General features: G+C 41.0%; 2 protein-coding genes across 2 annotated transcripts in view; one reads left to right on the forward strand and one right to left on the reverse strand.

Moving 5' to 3' along the window:
- The window catches only part of LOC137993442 (breast cancer anti-estrogen resistance protein 3 homolog), an 11,150-nt gene extending 482 nt beyond the window's left edge, over positions 1-10,668 (reverse strand). Inside the window, exons 1-5 of the mRNA XM_068839291.1 lie at positions 10,365-10,668; positions 7,299-7,477; positions 3,370-5,037; positions 2,084-2,252; positions 1-1,125 (exon numbers count right to left, since the gene is read on the reverse strand). The exon at positions 1-1,125 is cut by the window's left edge and continues 482 nt beyond it. Coding sequence (XP_068695392.1) covers positions 634-1,125; positions 2,084-2,252; positions 3,370-5,037; positions 7,299-7,420 — 2,451 coding nt within the window. The 5' untranslated portion in view covers positions 7,421-7,477; positions 10,365-10,668 and the 3' untranslated portion in view covers positions 1-633. The remainder of the gene's footprint in view (positions 1,126-2,083; positions 2,253-3,369; positions 5,038-7,298; positions 7,478-10,364) is intronic.
- A 5,684-nt stretch (positions 10,669-16,352) lies between these two features.
- LOC137993448 (uncharacterized) overlaps positions 16,353-20,000 on the forward strand; it is an 11,140-nt gene continuing 7,492 nt past the window's right edge. The window contains exon 1 of the mRNA XM_068839297.1: positions 16,353-16,410. Within this exon, the coding sequence (XP_068695398.1) occupies positions 16,357-16,410 (54 nt within the window). The 5' untranslated portion in view covers positions 16,353-16,356. The remainder of the gene's footprint in view (positions 16,411-20,000) is intronic.

A 20,000-nucleotide genomic window follows, 5' to 3' on the forward strand; every position in this document is an offset into this window, starting at 1 on the left:
AAATTCTACAGATACAAGAGTCGCCATGTCCCCTGAGTTTTGTACAACGACAACAACGAACGAAAATCTCTATTTGTATCACTTACAAACGAAAGTAAATTTAGCATTTTACGAACTTCAATATTGCAGGGTAAGAGCCCAACTTTTAAAGTGGATTCAGATACGCTCCATTATACTTGTATGGATTGTGTAACCAACCTCTTTCTCCTTGCCGAGATAATTCAGTGTTGCTTGTAATATCAACAACAATGACAATTTATCAACGTTTTTTCAATAGGCCAATTTCGATATATTAAAATTCAGTCCTAAACAAAAGACATCATCTCGAGGCTCTGGGGAATAAATATAAGGTTTGTATGAGTCCATTCCCCAGAGCCTCGAGATGATGTCTTTTGTGTAGGACTGAGTATTAATATATCGAAATTGGTCTATTCGGGTGTGTTACCCGTTCAGTTATAAAGATAGGATTTTCCTATTCCAATCAGCAATTCTCAATTTCTCTTGGCTTGCATGTCTTCTAAATTGGGCTGCAGCTCAAGACCAGATGTGATTAGATGTAGTCGTTACGATTGACATGATGATTCTGGCCTCAAGGATTCCCAAGAACAACAGAGACAAAGAAGACTACTTCTTTCACCTTCCAGAGGGCGCGCTGGAAGAATTTTCGGCATTTTCAGAAAGCCATTGCAGAAGTGTTTTTAATTTATTTGCCTGATTAGCTGAATCAGGACCGAGTCCAAGGGCGTTGCCCACATTCAGGTTTTCTTGAAAATACTTCATGATCTGATAATCCAAGGCAAATTCTTTTGTTTGTAATCTTGACGTGGTTTCCTTGCGGAAATCGTCCAGCTGCTGGGTGATATAGCGCCCCGAGTCCAAGTGCGCTAACATGATCTCTAATCCGAGGTCCACCTCAGGATGTGCCCAATCGTGTAAAATTTCATCTGGGGTCATTTCCATGTACCTGACCAAGGGCACGACATAGGGTAGGCACACTCCTGGAAAAGGGCTGGGAGCTCCGGAGCTTAGCAGAGTGGCCAATGGTTTGAGGGTGCTATGATAGAGAATTGCTATTGAGGAGCACTGGTGATGAAGACAGGACCACGTGTGATGAAGTCGCGTTACCTAACGAGAAGAAAATGCTTGAAGTTAGAAACTGACCTCCTGCTTAAAACCGATCCGAAACAATTTTCATCAGCAATTTCCTCAGGTTTATTTAAATAAACAGTTATTTCGCTCGCACATTGGACCTCCACGCGGAGAAAAAAATGCGTCAAGCCAAGAGCTCATGACACGGAGCCAACAAATCCCCTGAAGGATCGTCCATTGATAGGTGTGCATATGACGTCACGGCGGCCATGTTGGTCTACAGAACAATGCAGTAAAATGTCTTTTGGGAATTTGACTCTATTATTATGCAAAACTTTCAGGGCCATTTTCTATAGTTTTGTACAACAACATGGCCGTCTGATCACCTGTATGCAAGCCAAGAATAGCGAGATTTCGCATTCCGTCTACGCAAACGTCAGACTGAAATTTTCGTTTAGCCATTTCTTTTCTGTTCCCCACAGATATCGAGCAACTTCTCCAAAAAAGAGAGTCAACGGTTAGAATAAGAGAATTTTAATGTTTTCATGACAAGCAGAAGCCTGCCGTTTGTGGCATCACGTGAACGCGACACTACATCTCTCCTATAACAAAGGGCAGCTTCCCCGCACGAAGTACTGGGCCTCCGTTCTCGTTACGTAGGCAGTAAAGAATGAAGACATGAATCTAAATATATCCAGACAATGGTCAAGATAAGTTTTATAGGAGAATATGAACGCTTTAAGCTGGGGTCTGTACCACTGGGTCTTTACGCTGACAGGTAATGTCTTTAGCTTTGTCAGGGTTTGGACCTCAGAACAGTCTCTTCTCTGGAACACTGCCAGGTTTAAAAGAACGATCACTCAAAGTGGGGTTACGAGTTGTAAGCTTAGCAGGGTAGAAGAGAGATGACCGTCTGTTGTCGTCTAGCTAATTTACGAGACATGCCTCATATGACCCTAGTCATGTTGTAGCTCAAGACACAAAGGCAACTCACTTGTATGTTGGCGAGGCCTTCCATAACCGCCATAAACGAGACAAGGTTTCCAAGCTTATCGCTCAACACATCTGCAAGTTGTATGAATTTACTTAAGACCTTTCTTCTGGCTTGTAGGTCACCCGCTGCCACAACTAATGTTGCTACCCAGCAGGAAACATTGGAAAATCTGTTGAGTGAAGACAAGAGGTTAATGCAAACGTATAATTCATTACATCCATGACCAAAGATACGCAGCTTTAAAAAAGCAACTCCACAGAGGCGAATAGGAGGCCCTAAGCGAGTGACATCTTGTCATACGACCACCCTTTTCAAAGCAATCATGTGAGGCCTTTGCGATCACGTATCCTGTATCCTAAAAACAAATACACATCCATCTTATTATCACATGGCCCGTACGGCTCCGCGCTTTCATTGTAAAACTACTGGGAAAATCCCCGTATGAGCGCCGTACGTATTCAAGTGAGCAGGGCCGGAAAAAGCCGTAAGGTCCTGCTAGCAACACGCACTGCTCCGCGCGATGCAATTTTAGAGGATTTTGTCGCTTTTAAACATCCAAGTTATTTAGAAACAAATGCAAACAACACATCAGTTGCATTTTCTATGCAAATCTTTGTCACTTCTTTTGTCCAAACTTCATCTTCTGAGTGTTTGTGAATAGTGTAAAGAGCCCATATGATAAAATGCCTATTGACTGAGTTTAGGTCGAGTTTATTGACTGAGTGGGAGCGCCGGATTGGAAAATATTTGGCCCTCGGTCATGGCGTTCGGTCCATACGTCATGACCTCGAGCCAAATATTTTCCCGTCCGGCCCTCCCACTCAGTCAATAAGTACATGTTACTATGCCGACCCGTTCTTTCCGTCCCAACCAAACGGTGGTCGAATCAGTTGACAGCGTTCAAATGTCACCTTTCCCGCAGGTGTCACGGCACTGTTCTACATTTTCGTAGAGGCTTTGCAGTTGAGAGCTAGAAGTGTCTTGGGACAAAAACAGTAGTTAATTCTTAATTGTTCATTGACAGATTCGTTTGATCACTGCGATGTGTATTACTTGTTATTGCAACCGAGTCCCATAGTGTGAGTACCTTCCTTGTGAGGAGCGCTGTTACGTAATCATGTATTATGCTATGAAATAGGAAAAAAAAAACAGGAAAAAACCCTTTCTGGTCCGGATGGATGCAAGGCACGTATCTGACCACTAACATTTGAGAAGTGCACTTTTCTCCCGACTTTCCGTGAAGAAGTCATAATATGGACTAAACAGTAGACTGAAATTTTGCTAACCTTTCTAGTAACTGGGCTCGTATTTCTCTTCCTTGAGGAAGCGTGAGAATTTCTAGTCCCTTAGCTCCTCCAGTGCCATCCTCAATGCTCCAAGATTGACGTTGAGGCTCCTTGCCCCAAAGTGACACTAGATCCACGTGTGTCAAGTGGCGAGCAAGGCTAAGACAGTCGGTCTCCAAAAATGGCGCAAGGAGTTTTTCACCGATTTTCTTCATTACGTTTAAAAAGATTCCTTTTTTATCCAAAGGCTTTGCCAATTCCTGCTCCGCGAGATTGGGTCTGTCTTCCTCCTTCATTTTATCTGAGGATATCACTTTTGATGGAGGGCTGTCATATGCCTCTAGCAAAGCAGACGCAGTTTGTTCAGATCTTGATCTAGAAAGCGACGGACGATTCGGTTTCTTGGGTGGAGAGGTGCGCATAGAACCTGATTCTGCAAGTGGTGGTGGCGAAGCCAAACTGGGAGCACTTGATCTTGATATCATCTTGGGTTTTGCTGTAGATGTGTCGGTCTCTGTAACGGATTTGTAATTGTTATGCACATTGTTCTTGTTACCTATCGGACTGTTGTACAAGCATTCCATACTGGCTCTGGGCTTGTCGTATAAATCCTCTTGGCCTTCCAAGCTGTGCTGGCTGCCTGTGCTTGGAGGCCTGTCATAAACAGCTTGACTCTCTGTCTTCTCTAAAGATGGCTCAAAGTAAAAACTTCCTCCGTTTTGACTTTGATTCGGTTTGTCGTAGTAACTTTTGTCGCCTTCATTATGAAGCATTTTTTCTTCGTTCGTGTTTTGAGAAGAACTTTGCGAATTTTCAGAGGATTCGCTTGGCTTATCGTAATGGCTGTCTGAATTTAAGTTTTGGTCCGGCTTTTCGTACACGTGGTATACATCTTCTGAATTCTCCACATCAGTATCTGCTTCGTTTTCTCCAGGTGGTCTTTCGTATATCGTACCAGAGTTGTTTTTTGATTTATCAAATGATCTATCAAGAAAAGCCTGAGGAATTTTCTCTCTCTGCTTTGGCTGAATTGTCCATTTCAACTCATCACACTTCACAATACCATTGACCGTATGAGAGTCCAAAACACCATTTTGTTTCAGTCCTCCATTTGCAATAACGAGGTGCAGCCCAGGATCGCTATTCTTTCTTGCGTATTTATCCAATTTTTTTTGTTGCAAGGGTCCCGTCCCAGGGGGCTTAGGGGGCAACGCGTTTGCCGGGCTTTTGTTGGTGACGTACCTATTTTTAACATCGTCAGTGGACAGAAGCGTTGCGTCACGACTGACAGCATGAGTAATAATCACAGAAGATGTTTGAGATAATGGTCTCCTTTCCGCGACACAATGGTGGATCAGTTCAGCCACTGAGTCAAAACTTTCGTTTGAATCCTCAGTTCTGTATTTAATTCTTGTGCCTTTGGACGAGTTTATTTTGTCCAGTGGCACATGGATGGGTTTTCCTTTGTGCCGAACCACAATAAAGTAGCTTCCGGGTTTAGCTGGATCTTCGCGCACCAAAAAGTGCCCGTCACGTCGCAAATAGCGTTCAGCAAAGTCTGCCGTTATCTTGCCATGAAACCAAGTTTGCTTCTCTAAGGGCAGATTGTTGAACGAATCAAGGTCCCCCTTTCCTTTCTTCTTCTTTCTTTTCAAAAGGTCCGCTAACCTGTGAAACAAATCAAACCAGATCTATGTGAGACCTCAAACATCGAAGTTTTTTTTCTTACGGTTGCCCTTTAATTTCCTTTTAATTAAGATGTTACTATTAATTTTCTCTATTCTAAAGACATTGTCATTTGCATTTCCGTGAACTATTTGTGCTCGAATAGGTAACTTTCTATAAATTCACTGTTAATGTTATTATAACCTGCTATATACTGTTTATCCAAGGACAAAATAGTTGTTTGCCGGGTTTTTTCCTCCTGGCTTCTGCCCAAAAACAAGAAGCAACCGAGACAAATGAAGTTGATATTTAAGGCCCTATTTTCCCAAAACCTAAACTACATGTCCAAAGGAATATTGTCTCACAATGTTCATCCGGACGTAAAAACATGTTCTTTTTTTCTTGTCAACGAGATGCTTCCGTGAAGCATACACTGGCTTGCCTGTGGTACGTGCTACAGAAAATCAGAAGGCACTGAATTGTGTGGTATTGAAATACAGCATTGCAGTCTCTGAAGAATAACAAATAAAAGAGAAGCGAGAAACATTGGCTTCTGGGCTGACATGTTGATAATTTTCAAGTTCCCTTACAACTTCCTTGCACCACAAGTGTGCCCTCTGAGCATCTGACAGCTTTGTAATACTAAACTTCACTGACGTCAAGCCCTGTTGAGCGGGGTTAGTGTTAGGATGGGAGACCAAAACAATGAACCCGTCACGAAAAACAGAAGCATCTGACTGAAAATACTATTAACGCTAACAAATGCGAACTCAGCAAGGTACAGATTTTGTTAGCTTGCTTTATGCAAAACAAATATTGATGAAAAAGCAAATAACTATTGATACAAAGTTTTCAGAAAGAGCAGAAGGAAGTTTCCGGGACGGTCGATCGAGAATGAAATATTTACGACATGAAAACAACATTAATTTTGAACCGTGAATATAGAATATAAAAGTTACGATCAGCGACAAACATTTTGGGAAATTTTTGCTATGTTCAAGTAAATTGCAAAATCGAAAAGTGACATGGCCGGAATTCAGCGGGCGCCGTGATTACGTTACCGCGGCATGTTTACTCGTCAAACAGTGAAGCATCTGTGTCAAATGATGGCAAGATACCGGGTTTTTAAAAAGTTTCTTTTTCTGTCAAGTGTTATAAAGTTTGACAATGAAATGAGCGAAGTCAAAACAAAGATCACAATCGCCCAACTCTTGTTTATGCAAAGTCAAAATTTACTCTCCAAGACGCGTACGACGTTATTATCACCAGGTAATTCCATCATTTTGGAAATAGCAGCTACTTTATTATTCATCTGCGTCACAAGTTTTCACTGATTTTGGGGCTCATTTTGTTGAAACTCGAGCACGCTTTCAACAGGCCTGTGAACCCTTCCCGCTTACAGAGCAAAACTAAAAAACTTCTCGCATATCACATTTCAACCTTAAGCTCGAAAATTCAATACGCAACATGATATTATAATTCACAAAGGCAGAAAATACCACAGAATCCTTTTCCAGCGAAAGTTTTATTGAAACAAACAACATATTTGCTCTTAGAGGCGAAAACCTCTTCCTATTTCATTGCGTGCGTGAAGACAACAAACTCAATTGTGTCAAATTACCTTGTACTTCAGGTAAATACTGTTCACTTTGATTTCGTCTCGACGGGCGATAGATTGTTGTCGAAGTCCAGTACTCGTCGCTTTTGAGATTCATGCCTAGTTTATCCAACTGACTTTCCATTACTGAGCTCCATAAGGGTATATTTTGTTTAAGGATCCACTAAAACGCCATTCGCGTTGCATGACTTTCGACGCCATTGCAGGCTAAGTTAATGATTCTACTGTGTCCACCAGAGAAATCTACGCAGTTCCACTACCCTCTCGATCCTAAGAAAATACGCGCAGAAGGCTCTATCCACAAAGACACCACTTACCAGGGGAGTGACAGGCAAGACTTTTACCGACACGGAAAAAAAAAAAAAAAAAAAAAAAGAAAAAAAAGAAAAAAAAGAAAACAAACAAACTAAACGCAGACCTCGACTGGGTTTGCCCATAGGCAACCCAGTAACAAGCTATCATTTTACTCTTAAGTAAACAAGACCTGTGATCTATTAAACAACTTAGCACAGTGTGGGGCTTCTAACTACACTAACTGGGATGGAGACTGTGTAACAAGTTAACACCTCACTCAAGAATAATTACTTAACCTAATCGAGGAGATATTGCTTTACCAAACTGAAAGAAAGGATAAAACAATCACTACCTTCTGAATGGCATGGGTGAACGCGACCTTGCTTTGGACTCCTGCCCCAGTTTTTGTTCAAGCTTCACTCTGGCTGGCAGTGTCATACTGCGACTTCTAAATTTCTGAGATGACGATGACATGGTGGTTACTCCTGTTCAATGCCGGCCGTCAAGTAGTCTCTCTTGTGAACCTGTGAACTGGTTTAGAAACAGAATGAATAAACGTGTCCCTGCGTTGGGTCGAACCACACTGATAATTGTCAATGAATTATAATTCCTTTTTTTTTTTAAAACAGACGCGTGATGTGAATTTCAAGTCCAAATGTTAGCATCGATCTCATGTCTATTTCTGCCCCATTTCCTCACGAAAAACGGAAAATGTAGTCCCTTAACGCAGACCTTTGTACGCGGTTCACCTATGACGTTCAAGATCTCTTCTTTGTTTTAGTGTTCAGGAAAACAAACGAATTCCGGTTGAAACCAAAAAAACTATCGTTGCTAAACGAGACTAGATTAATGTACATTTGGAGGTTCCTAGTAGAACATTTGGTGGACATTCCTCACATTTATGCTTCAAAACGTCGATGACATCTTTGGTTACCAAAACCATTTACCTCTAAAGCTATCGGAATCTTTTTCAATCTGCAGATAATCGTGATACTTCTTTTCTTAAATTTCCTCTCAAAAAAAATAAGATTAAGACAATGTCGAGCAGTAGACAGATTAATTATTACTGTGCCACGAGCTTAAAAAAATTACCAAAAATCATTGTCTTAACTTGAAAAGTTCAGCTCACAAAGTTCCGAACTGCCAAATACAATTTCCATCCCGATTTAAAATCTATCCCGTAATGAAGTTGCGAGAGTATCTAAGAGTTATTCACTTTCAACTTTCATAATTTTAGTTGTTCTGTTAAAACGAATTTCTCTGCAAACGACAACTCGTGAGATCCTCAATCATCCGGCGTTTAGCAACTTGAAACATCTTGATAGTCCATGTTTTTGCTTGACAAGGCTTTCAAGCTAAAAAATCTGAAAATGGTAATACGTAAGGAATCCAAAGCCTGTGACAGCCGGTAGATGCTAATTGTATATCACAGGCGTTTCTAGACTAGAAAACCTTTTAAAAGAGGTTTCTTATATTAATCCTATCTAATTTTTGCCTTTTGGTAATTCTCACAGATTATATTGCCGTGCCGATTCAAAAGACACAGCACTGTGTTCAATGTCATTTACGGTTTATATCACAACCTTCGTTTATTAATGAACAGTCTGGAATGGGGGTTGTTCTCAGTCCACATGCAGAGAGTTAAGCAACCTGCCATCTAACGAATCATTTAGGAATAAACATTCTGCTTGCAGGCAAACAAGTTCTTTAAGCGTCACCGATCCGGAACCAAGTTCTGACACAAACCGGCATTGGAGTCTTAAATGAAGTCAACGCTTTCAGCTTACACAAATAACGATCACTGACATTGAGCTGGTTTGTAAATCGATCACTCGGTAAAGAAAACAGTCTTTCCACTGCAGAAGCCTATTTAATTCCCCATTCAATGGAAAAAAACATGACTAATTTCTCGGGCGTTTCACTCCCTTCCGAATGATCTTAAAACTACACGGATCGCTAATCTAGCATGAAGGAAACGTGACGCTATTTCTGCGAATTTCGCTAGTTTATGAAAACTGCCAAGATTTAGCTCGAGCCAGAGTTAGTGGAGGGGAACTAACTCTGCTCGAGCTTACACGGACACCGCAATGAAAGTGCTAAAAACAAAAACAGTGCTCCACCTTTCACATACATTGAATAAATTTAGTGAAGCGCAGCTTGGTGAGCAGGAACATTCCGTCTGAAGGTTCGTAAGCATTATTTTTTAAATGGTCCCAGGTTTAGCTTAACATCTAAGGATATCAACTGAATCTCGCTCAATTTTACCGACTTTCCGATGAGTTAAAATATTTTCCAAAGTGAATCATAGTGCCGATTTACCGGAAGTGACTAGCCACAAATGGTTTTTAGGTCTTTTCATTTGCTAATGATTCCCAAACAATCGACCATCGAACCAGACCGCAAAATACTCTCTGAAGTCAAAGAATTCTACAGTTGTAAATCAGGCCAACATTTTGCCCTGCCCTCGTCTCTTATTACCTCTTTTCATAAGAAGAATTTCGATCGCATTAACCATGTCATTCAACAATGCATGCTTCTGTGTGCAGGCGTCAATGTAACTGTCATACCTTCCCTGCGGATTGGCGTTACTATTTACTAACCAAGAGCAGGCCTAAAAAACTAATCAGTGATAATGATTTATGTCTTGCGCGCAATTTACATCTAAATTCAGCAACATGACAAGCCGCCACGCCACTTCAACACTTCTTCGACCATATCTTAAAAACTTGATCACCCAAATTTTCGTAAGCACGACATCAGATGGAAACTTCGAGCAGTTGCACAATTATTCCGGGGATTGTGCCTCGTTCAAGTTATGAATAATGTGCAGTGAATAGTACCTCTAAAACAATGATTGCTTTACAGAATAACACATTAGTTGGGAAACCATTCAAGTAGATAATCAGCGATAAACTCGTCGTTGCATATATTGAACGTCGTAGAAATCGTCATTCGAAATGCCATAGAAATGAATGTACAAAAATCACAAACAAAAGCGGAAAGCCAGAGTAGAAAAGCTACTTTTCCCGGAAAGAACGACTGCTTGGGTGCTTTAATATTGCCAACCATTTAGGAATGAATTGAAAATAGTAGACTTGTCAAGGTTCATGCAGCCGCAGTGATCCGGCATTTGACGACCAAGAATTAAAAGACACGCTTTCCGAAATACCTGTTCTTGCGTGTTCGAACTGTTGACAGATAATAACGAAGAGTCAGAAGAGATTAAATAAGCAGTATCGTGCTACTTGCGAGGAGCAACACAAACAGCCATCAGCCAAGACTTTTAACTATTAACCATCATTTACTGTCACGACAACCACGTAGATTGTTTGTTGACGTAAAGAGAATCATTATTCATGTTTTGACTCCTGTGCGTTTCACTGTCCGCTAAAATGAAATGTTGAAGAGTATTTCTCACCTTATTCAATCACCCAACATCACAGGACTCGTCGATCAGTCTTGTCGCCAGCTGTAACAAACAGTACAAAGCTCCAGTGACCTTGCAAGGAATTACCGAAGATAATAATAGAACAATGCCTATTGGTGCAATACAGCGAGACTTTGTCAATCACTTGGATGTCGTCAACAAGGGGATGTGATGTAACCTTTGGGCTAGTCTCAAATCCCCCGCAAAATTACCCTGCGAGCAGAGTCTCTTTCGATCTTCCTAGATAAGTCGGGAAGAGGAAAGTAGACTCTGCTCGCAGCCTCCACATTTTTTGATTTGCCGCTCATCCAAAGAATTGGATGAGTCAGTCCAGTTTCGACTTGTCAAACCTGTTTTTTCAATTTTTGCGCATGATCAATCGCCACGCGTCATCAATATTTTGAAATTTACGACAGCGTGGCAATTTTAACTGTTAGTATTCCCATGAGTTTTTCCTATGTGTGTCGGTTACGGAAACTTGTGTGACAGAAACCTATCAATTTTTCAGTAAAAAAATGAAATGGCATTTTAAGAGTATGGACTATCTTGAGTTTCCAATGAAATGATTCCTTGATTGTCGTGTGTTTGCCAGAGTTGTTGGAAAATATCCCGACTGTTTGTTTTCGTTTTGTGCTTTTGTGGCTACAGGTCAATTTAAATTTTTAACGCATGCTCAATGCGAAATGTGGAGGCTGCGAGCAGAGTCTACTTTCCTCTTCCCAAATTATCTAGGAAGATCGAAAGAGACTCTGCTCGCAGGGTACCGCAAAATGAACAGGGTGGAAGAACCGCGCAGCAGACAAAACGTTTAGTTCCTTCCTTGGGGAAGTTGTGCACGCGGCCGTCCACTGCTAAGAACCTAAACAAACCGCGCAGGCTATGCCAATAGGGAATTTAAGAAACGGCTACGACTACGACATCGCCACAATACAGTAATATCATTGGTTAAAAGAGCAGTCCTCTGCATAACGACGACGTGAAATCACCAAATTTGAGGTTTTAACGACAACGTAAGCATACAAAAGGGAATCCTTCAGTCTCTATTTTAACTCTGAAATTAGGGAATTTAAAAGTTAAAATAGAGAATTTAGGGAGCTTAAGATCTACGACGACGACGTCGACGAAAACGCCACGAAACATTAATATCATTGGTTAAAAGAGCATAAATAATCGTGCTGCACGTGCGGCACGGATTTTAGCTCATATTTTTGGGGTTGTCTGCGTGACGATAACGTGAGCATGCAACAGAGAATCTCTCATTCTCTATTTTCAGTATGAAACCGCTCGTACCAATTTATTTTTAGGATACTTCGCCCACATTGTGCGACGTGAACGAGATGGAATAATCGCGAAAGACTTACAATATAGCAAAGTTTTATTTTGAGGTGACGTTTTCGTCGACGTCGCCGTCGTAAATCTGAAGGTCCCTAATGAAGGATTCTCTGTTGCATGCTTACGTTGTCGTCAAAGCCTCAAATTTGGTGATTTCACGTCGTCGTCAGGCAGAGGACCGCTAAGATGCTTGCTAAAATACATGCAGCACGATTATTTATGCTCTTTTAACAAATGATATTATTGTTTTGTGGTGATGTCGTAGTCGTAGCCGTCGCCGTTTATTACCGAATGACGCGAAAGGAAAAGACAGCATACAAGAAGCGGTCATTCTCGAGCGCCTGTTCATGTCACGCTAAGTTCCCTTCTGATAGTCTGGAAAGTTTCCCTGTAATGTTGACGTTGCTAAAAAAATGCCGACGTAACCCCGGAGATCCACTGTCATTACTTTTAATCACACAAAAAATTTTTAGTTGTGCACATGACTTGAACGAAGAAAAATGACCGGTAAGATCATTTAATGCCACAATGGACTGACTATCACGTATAATCTAAAGCGTGTATTCAGTCCCAATTTGCTGTCGAAGTCCCTTTTCACGACGCTGAAGATTTCACGACCTTTCTACGGTTTCTCGGGCTAGACTGAGTGGGTAAATGACATAAGTTAGTGATGTATTGAGCTCACACAGGAACCCAAGACTCAAACCCTTTAACAACAACTATCTGCAGTTGCGGTGAAGGAAGATAGGGCAGTTTTGTATTACATACGAGATATGTATGATCATCAAGTACAACGCGCACACATATACGCACTCAATACACCGAGAAAAATGTCGTGATGATTGACTTCTGCAATTGATGCTTTTTTAATAAGGATTTATTTGAGCTTTTCCATTAACCTAAAGAAGAATACACTAGCTGAATGTTACGAAGATGAGTTATCTATATCCATTCCTGAAAACACCCTCGGGGATGTAACTGGCTTTAAGCCATTGTAAGCACGGGCTTGACAGGAATTTCCGAGAGTTCTTCTTGTTTCACTGATCGAAGCAAAGTTGACTCGCTGCACACTTCTAGAACATCGTTTCAGCATTTCTTCCAGAAAAAAGGATTATCGAGATTATTCCAAATTATGTACTGCCAATCTTTGTCATCAGTATTATCTTTTTGTCATACCGACCACCATTTAAGCGGCTCAAGATAAAATTGAGAGGTAATTGAAAGATCGTTAACATTGTAATTCCAGCTGAAAAGCGGTAGACTCCCTTTATCTTTCAGAAAATTCTCTATAAAATGGATAGTCCATCCGTAAGACTGAATGTTTAGCCGGGAAAGCCGATTTAGAGTATTTCCTTTCGCTTACAGTCGCATTATCTAATATGCTCCAGGGCCAATCTGCGGACATCGTCCAGCGAAGTAGGCAGCTAATGAAGGATAGTGATTAGCATTTTACAGGGGAAGCAGAGCGACCCGATGGTTTGGAAAGAGCTGTTTGAGCAGGGGGCTGGGGGATGGGGGGGGGGGGGGGGGACAGGGTGTGGCGTTAAGCCTGGTATCCCGAGAATGTATGTGCGCAGTCCAGTGAAATCGGGACAATGTACTTGCTACCACACTACTGAACAATATCGGTTCAAAACCCGTTACCAACCCCTTGTCGACCATCTCATTCGAGAGGTAAATGCGAGGTTCCTAGCGCTGCCAGGAAGTCCCTGAAACCTTCAGGGCCCCGAAAAGCCAATAGTGTATTCACGATCAGCCTATTTTAGATTACTGGGCCCGATTGTTCGAAAGCCGATTATTTTATTCCAGGATTAGCGTAAACTTTTGTTTCATGTTTTCAACTTTTTGGTGAAAGTTTCTTTTTCTTATTTTTGTTTTTCAAGATTGACTTCTTCTAATGTAAAGTTTTGTCGAATATCAGCGTTGAACAGCATTTGGGAGTAGAGAAATAAACTCCTCGGTTAATTTTTAATCTGGGATTAAAGTTAATCGGCTTTTGAACAACTGGGCCCTGGTCTCTCAACAGATTAACAGGACCTGACAGAAAAAATTTAATTGCAATGCAACTTTTTATGCCTCGGGACCGCGTTGGTTTGAAGTTACGAAGTGATTTATGGTCCCCGAAATACACCCGAAAAGTTTCGGAACTTTCGAGAAGTGGGCTCCTGGACTGCGGTTGGTGGTCCAATACCACATACCAGGAGCCAGGAGCCTAAAACTAGAAGCGAGGAGATTATGTCACGGCATTTTACAGACCTATATATGTTTAGACTACCTTTTCCGCAAAAAACAAAGGCAGTTCCAGCTCGGTGACGTTATGGCGTCAAGTTAGTTTCTTGTGATTGGTCATCGGGCTCCCAAGGGAGTCTCATTCGCGGGAAATTCAATTTTAAAATAGATCCGTCTGTGAAATCGCCGTGACAGGGATATAGGGCTGTTGTTCTCGCTATACCAATTCAGCAGGGATCACACAGTAGAGAAATCTAGAACAGGTTGTACAACCTCTACTCCAAAAAAGTTGAAGACAGAGTGGCCTGTGACAGGTCACGAGATTTTATGATGGAAAGCATGATAGGCGCTCGGTGATTGAGAGAAACCAAAGTCTATTAGCAGCACCATGAGAGACGGCACCTTTACCCTAATCTCAGTAGGGTTGATCATACTGCTCACCATACCAGTCTCCACAGTAACAGCTGAGGGGTCGGCATTAAGCACCACTAGAAGGGTAGAAATCTACTTGCAATACGCCATGTCGACCGCACGACCATCGTCCCTGGCTCTTATTCATACATACAAAGATTTCTTCACCCCTGACCGCGAAAGAGAGTGAGAGATCACAAGACAGCTAAAACTAGCGTTACGGTTACAGGTTCCGAACGGTTCCCCGTTGTATCTGTGTTATTTGACGACATAATTAAACCTATTTCCTTGCTTATCCTTAAACACTTCACAACTATTTCGGTGTATTCTGTTGAACGGAAGTCGTGACTGCGTTAATTTTCAAAATTTAAAAAGGTCGGGTCTAACAGGATTAATGCCTAATGTCAACGTTTTAATTTATTTTTATCTTCTCTGTTCTTAGCTTAGCTGTAAGCAACAAAGGGAGAAAGATTAAGACAGCGTGGCATTGCCTCAGAAAATGATTTAGTATGAAGTAGAGGAACACAGAGCTATCAAGAAGCTGCAGGTCATGGGCTCCCTTCTTCCGCGATCTGATCTGAAGAAACACATATTCAAGCTAAGAACACCAACGGGAAGCAGCCAAACAATAATTGGCTTACTTCAAAGTGAGAATTCACTTGAATTCAAAACCATCGAAGACAAATCATCCGCAACCAGCAGTGGGAGCAGCATTTGAACCTATGGCAACTACATCCGACAGCGAACCACTGAGTCACACCGCTGTGGATGCGGTGGAGTCCAATAGGCCTTAACTTGACTTCAGTTCTTGGATTTGGTTGAAAAACTATTAGCAAGATACTGATAGCCTCGCACTGATGGACGTGGTGCGTCTCCTTTGTTTTGGGCCGGATGTGACCGCTTAAACCGTCAGAGGTTTTGTCCTTTTTCCCGTTTGTCCTTTTCTCAAGAGAAGCATATCTCATAAACATAGCGAACACTCTTGAACCTTTAAGTCTTCACAAGAAAGATGAAATGTAATCCACCTTTTCCCTTATATTTCTTTACCATTGTATAATTTCAATCATCATTTCTCATTATTATTATTATTATTATTATTATTATTATTATTATTATTATTATTATTATTATTATTATTATTATTATTATTATTATTGTAACGTATCCGTTAAGTCCGTTAAAATCTTTATCTTTAGGGCTGTATCAAATCACACGCCATAACGTCTTTGTTAACCGAAGTCATTGCTTATAAAACCCCGATGATGAAAGACGGTGCCTTTCGCAATACTGCCTTTTTTCAATATATTCCTTCACCGTTATATCATCCTTGTTCTTTTGAGCTTTTTTCCGTTGGACTATTCAATTATTTTCACATACCCCAGAGATACCATCAAAGGGAAGACATGTACAACCTGTGATGTCAGGTTTGACAGGGTCAAGATAGAGTTCGGAAAAACAGGCGAACACATCAAATATATTCAAAAAACAAGAAAAACTGCGAAGTGCAAATGACTAGTAAAAAGTTCTAAAAGTTCGCGAAGAAAATGCTCCAATGTTTAAGATAAACCAGACGTTTCAAGGGTGCTCCGTCTTCTTCATTTGTTTCAAAAGTAACTGAAGGCGCGCGCGTCATAACGTTCAAACAGAGCAGTTTTCAAATGACTGTCAAAAGTTACGCGATGGCAATTGCTGCGCTTAGTGATTGGTTTAAAAATCTGGTGTTCAATTGAGAGTCGAAAGCAATTAGTGAATTGCTTTGGTTTTGCATTACTTCACTCAGTGATTGGTTCAAAGTTTTCGCGCCATTTTTTCAACCAATCAGAAGTGAAATCCAAAAGCAATCGTGGCTTGCCGGTGCACATTTTCCCGCGCTTTCTGTCGGCTACGTGTAATTACTTCGAGTCTTGATTGGTTTACTGGATCGTCTCCTTCCTTTTTGATTGGCCAAAGTAATTACTTTGGTTTAATTTGGTTCTAGTTTTACGACATGGGCTCCTGGCTCTATCAACCAATGAAAAGGACCAATCGCGACTTGCACTGGCCATTTTTCCCGCACTTTGAGCACGTAAGTTACATGACCGATTGATTGATTAGATTGGTTTATTGCACTGATTGTACTTGCTGTGCTTGGTATATTTTGGTATATGTTTTACGACTCTCAATTGAAAACCGCTCTAAAAACAAAAACAAATTTGTAACGTCACAACGCGCGCTTCATTGCTGACTTTAAGAGTTTCAAAGAAAATTGAAGGCAGTGTTTAAACGCCTGGGTGCAGAGTCCCATGCTTAAATACCTGGTTAGTCTCAAAACGTCTGTCTAAAGCACTGCTGAACCCGAAGTGGATAACATGTCCTTGTCAGGAGTGTGCCCCCGACGATGGAAAATGACTGCCTACGGGCGAGAAATAGTGCATGTACGGGCTGAAAATAAAAGACAGTCGGTGGACAATTGGCTGAATTGGGATTTGTGCTACAATTTAAAAAAAAAGGTCCAAGGTCAAGACAGAGCGTGTGGTTAGAAAGGCATTTTTACTATCAAGACACTTCGCTCTGACGAAGGCACTTCGAGAAAATTCGTTCGAAACGTAAGCTCACAAATATTTCTTACAAAGGTTAATTTAACTAACTGAGTTTATCAACTCCTTTGATAATACCAAATGTAACGAGACACTGTTAACGCAATAAGATGATTGCCAGTGTTGATCAGGTCTAAAAAGTTCTTTTAACTTTAATCGCATTACTGGAAACATGATGACGAGGATACCCCCCATCCCCCGTGCAACACAAGATGACCGGGTTTTCACCTCTGAAGATGATGGCAGTCTGAGTGAGAACGGGCTGTCTTATGTATAAGATCAAATTTGAATTTCAAAAGAAAATCACTCAGTTGGAAAATTGTAGCACCCACTTAAAAACCACAACTGCAAACCACAAAAGAAAGCCATGCCACCACTTAGACTGTTGGCGTCGCTGAGGTAATAACTCGATTTGCACCTATTAGTACATATAATACTATATAGGAAGGTCACCCATCGAACAAAATTAAAAAGGTCTGTAAGTTTCCTGTAATGGACAAAGACAGTTTAGAGGAATTTGGTCTGATTTTGAACGCTGAAACGAATGTCATGCCCCGTCTACAGTGATCAGAAGTTTACTTTCTCTTTTTGAAACTTAATGTTGAACGAATTGCCCAAACAATTTCAAAAATAACCCTTCCGAAGACGTAAGGGGTTAGTTTTTCTCGGATGAGGATCTTTTGGGTGCTCTTTCAATCAAGAAATTGCACGTAACTTTTTGGCAGCATAGAATCTGATCTTTATATACGATCTCGTTTGGTTCTCCTGATTGGCTTGCAACCTGCTAAAAATCGCCTATCGAACCTCTTGCGGCTAAAATAATTGGTGATTTATTTATTAACTTTGCTAGTCAAGCTGGCAGAGCGCCACAACAGCTTTGCGCCAATTACTTACCCTCCCAACCGTGATACACAACAGAAGACAGACCACGACACCGGGAACTACGTCCCCTACTCTTATCGACAAGTGTGTGGGTTCTTTTACCTCCCACAGGATTATAAACATTGAAGGGTTGTGAGACGGGACCTACGGCTTATCGCCCTTGAAAGTCTAACCATTTGCAGATGTAGTTAGAAAGGCATCACTTTCTCCTCAGTTATTTGAAGACCCTGAGTGTTGTTGATAAAGGAATACCAAAAGCATAATCGAGTGGAATACCTCTCTTGAGTTTATTCGATTGCTACATATCTCCAGCATCCAGAATGGGAGATGAAAGGATTTACAGATAAGTTAGTTACTAGTCAGATAATATGGAAAGGAAGCGTCTGTCTGTTCTTTGACCGTCAACGTTCAGAACTTTACTTTCAAACCGCTCTTACCAAGCAATCCAATTATGGGACGATTCGCCCATTTTACTCAACGTAAATAACAAGGAATAGTCGCGAGTTATAGTTATATCTTGTTGACGTTGTCGAATCTTGATGTCCCTGATACGTTTACTGAAAAACTCAGTCAAGGCTGAAAAGAAACTGAAAGGATTTTTAAAAGGTGACAAGGGAAATATTTCAATAGTTAATTGATAAATTGACTGCCACTGAGAAACCTAGGATTAGCTTAATTGGGATTGAATTGATTGAAACAAATGAGCTTTCTTCGGCATTTATGTGAAGGAAGGGGTACGTGTGACGTAAAAAATAACTTTGGAAAGCTGTGACATGTCAAGTTTGGTTCATCTCTGCGGCGACAAAAAGTGTGCATCATATTAGTAGGCCATTAGCCTGCGAGCAACCTCTCTTAGGCTAGTAGGCCATTATCGTAAAAGAGGTGGTTATTGGTGAGTTTGTCTCACGATGTAGACACTTGATTTGTAGATCGCGACGTTTTGACTGCTTACTGCTGGTCTTCATCAGGCGATTAGGTCAAACGTGTTACGGAAGTCGGCTGTGATTGGTGGATTTCGATCCTTATCATTCCTCCGAGAGGTCGCATTCATTGTTCCTTCGGCGGGTTCGTCGACGAGCCGATTTCCTGTCGTTTTCTTTATCGTTGGTATTTTAATTAAATTCCGATACCCTTTTTGGTGTTATAATAGGGTGAACTATTATGTGGATAGCTTCCTTCACTCTTCAGGTGTACTGGAATGTCGATCAATAAACTTAACCTCGTTCCAAATAGGTTGGTGGCCGGTCTCACTTGGGAAAAGGTTTGGTCTGGGGAAGAAATATTGTTTATATCATGATACATAGTCTAATAAACAGAATTAAATCAAAAGTTTACTTCTCAGAAAAATTGGCTTTTTTAAAATCTAATATTTCGCGACATTCCGATTTCGTGCCGGGATCAAACGAACGCAAAGTCGAAATCACAACAACATGCAGTTCACAGTTCATTTCTCATAGTATGCTTCCCTCATTTCAACAAATGACTGGGGCACCCAACGAGGATATAGTTCAAAACCACTTAAACATGGCATTGTTAAACGTACTTTGGTATTTAACGGTAGATATAGGTATATTTGTATCCCCTTAAAAATTTTTATCTGTTCCGATTCCCTAGCTGAAAGTCTAGTGATCCGAAAATTATAGGGATCAAAACTTACCTTTTCGAAAATTTCAGCCAGAAAAAAGGCTCCCGAAAATTCTAGGTGACCTTTTTAGGGTAAAAATCCGTTAAAAATGGGAAATTGTAACATTTTTTAGATGTTCGAAAATCTTAGGACAGGCAGGCAAGCAAGAAATTTTAGAAAAAATGTTCCGAAAATTCTAGATCTCAAATCGTCTTCCGAACAGATATTGTCCGAAAATTGGCGCTGGGTGCCCCTGAAATGAGCACCGGAATCGGCAAGAATTCCTTTCTCAAGACACTGAATACGAGCAACATAATTTATATACCAAGTGAGGCTATAATCCTTGCAGTTATGAACCTAATTATAGCAATTGCCGAGAGAAGCCTGACAAATTCAGTACTTCAAAGTGGTTTGAACCCATGACCTCGCGATACCGGTGCGACGCTCTACCCAACTGAGCTATGAACACTGACGTTCAGAGCTGGTCAGTTTGTGGTTTCTAATGTTCCCGTGATGAATGAATCAACGAAGAAATGATATCTGAAATGAATCATATCAGTGTCATATCATGAT

The sequence above is a fragment of the Montipora foliosa genome, chromosome 2 (genome assembly GCF_036669935.1).
Source record: "Montipora foliosa isolate CH-2021 chromosome 2, ASM3666993v2, whole genome shotgun sequence".
In the NCBI taxonomy this organism is placed as follows: Eukaryota; Metazoa; Cnidaria; class Anthozoa; order Scleractinia; family Acroporidae; genus Montipora; species Montipora foliosa.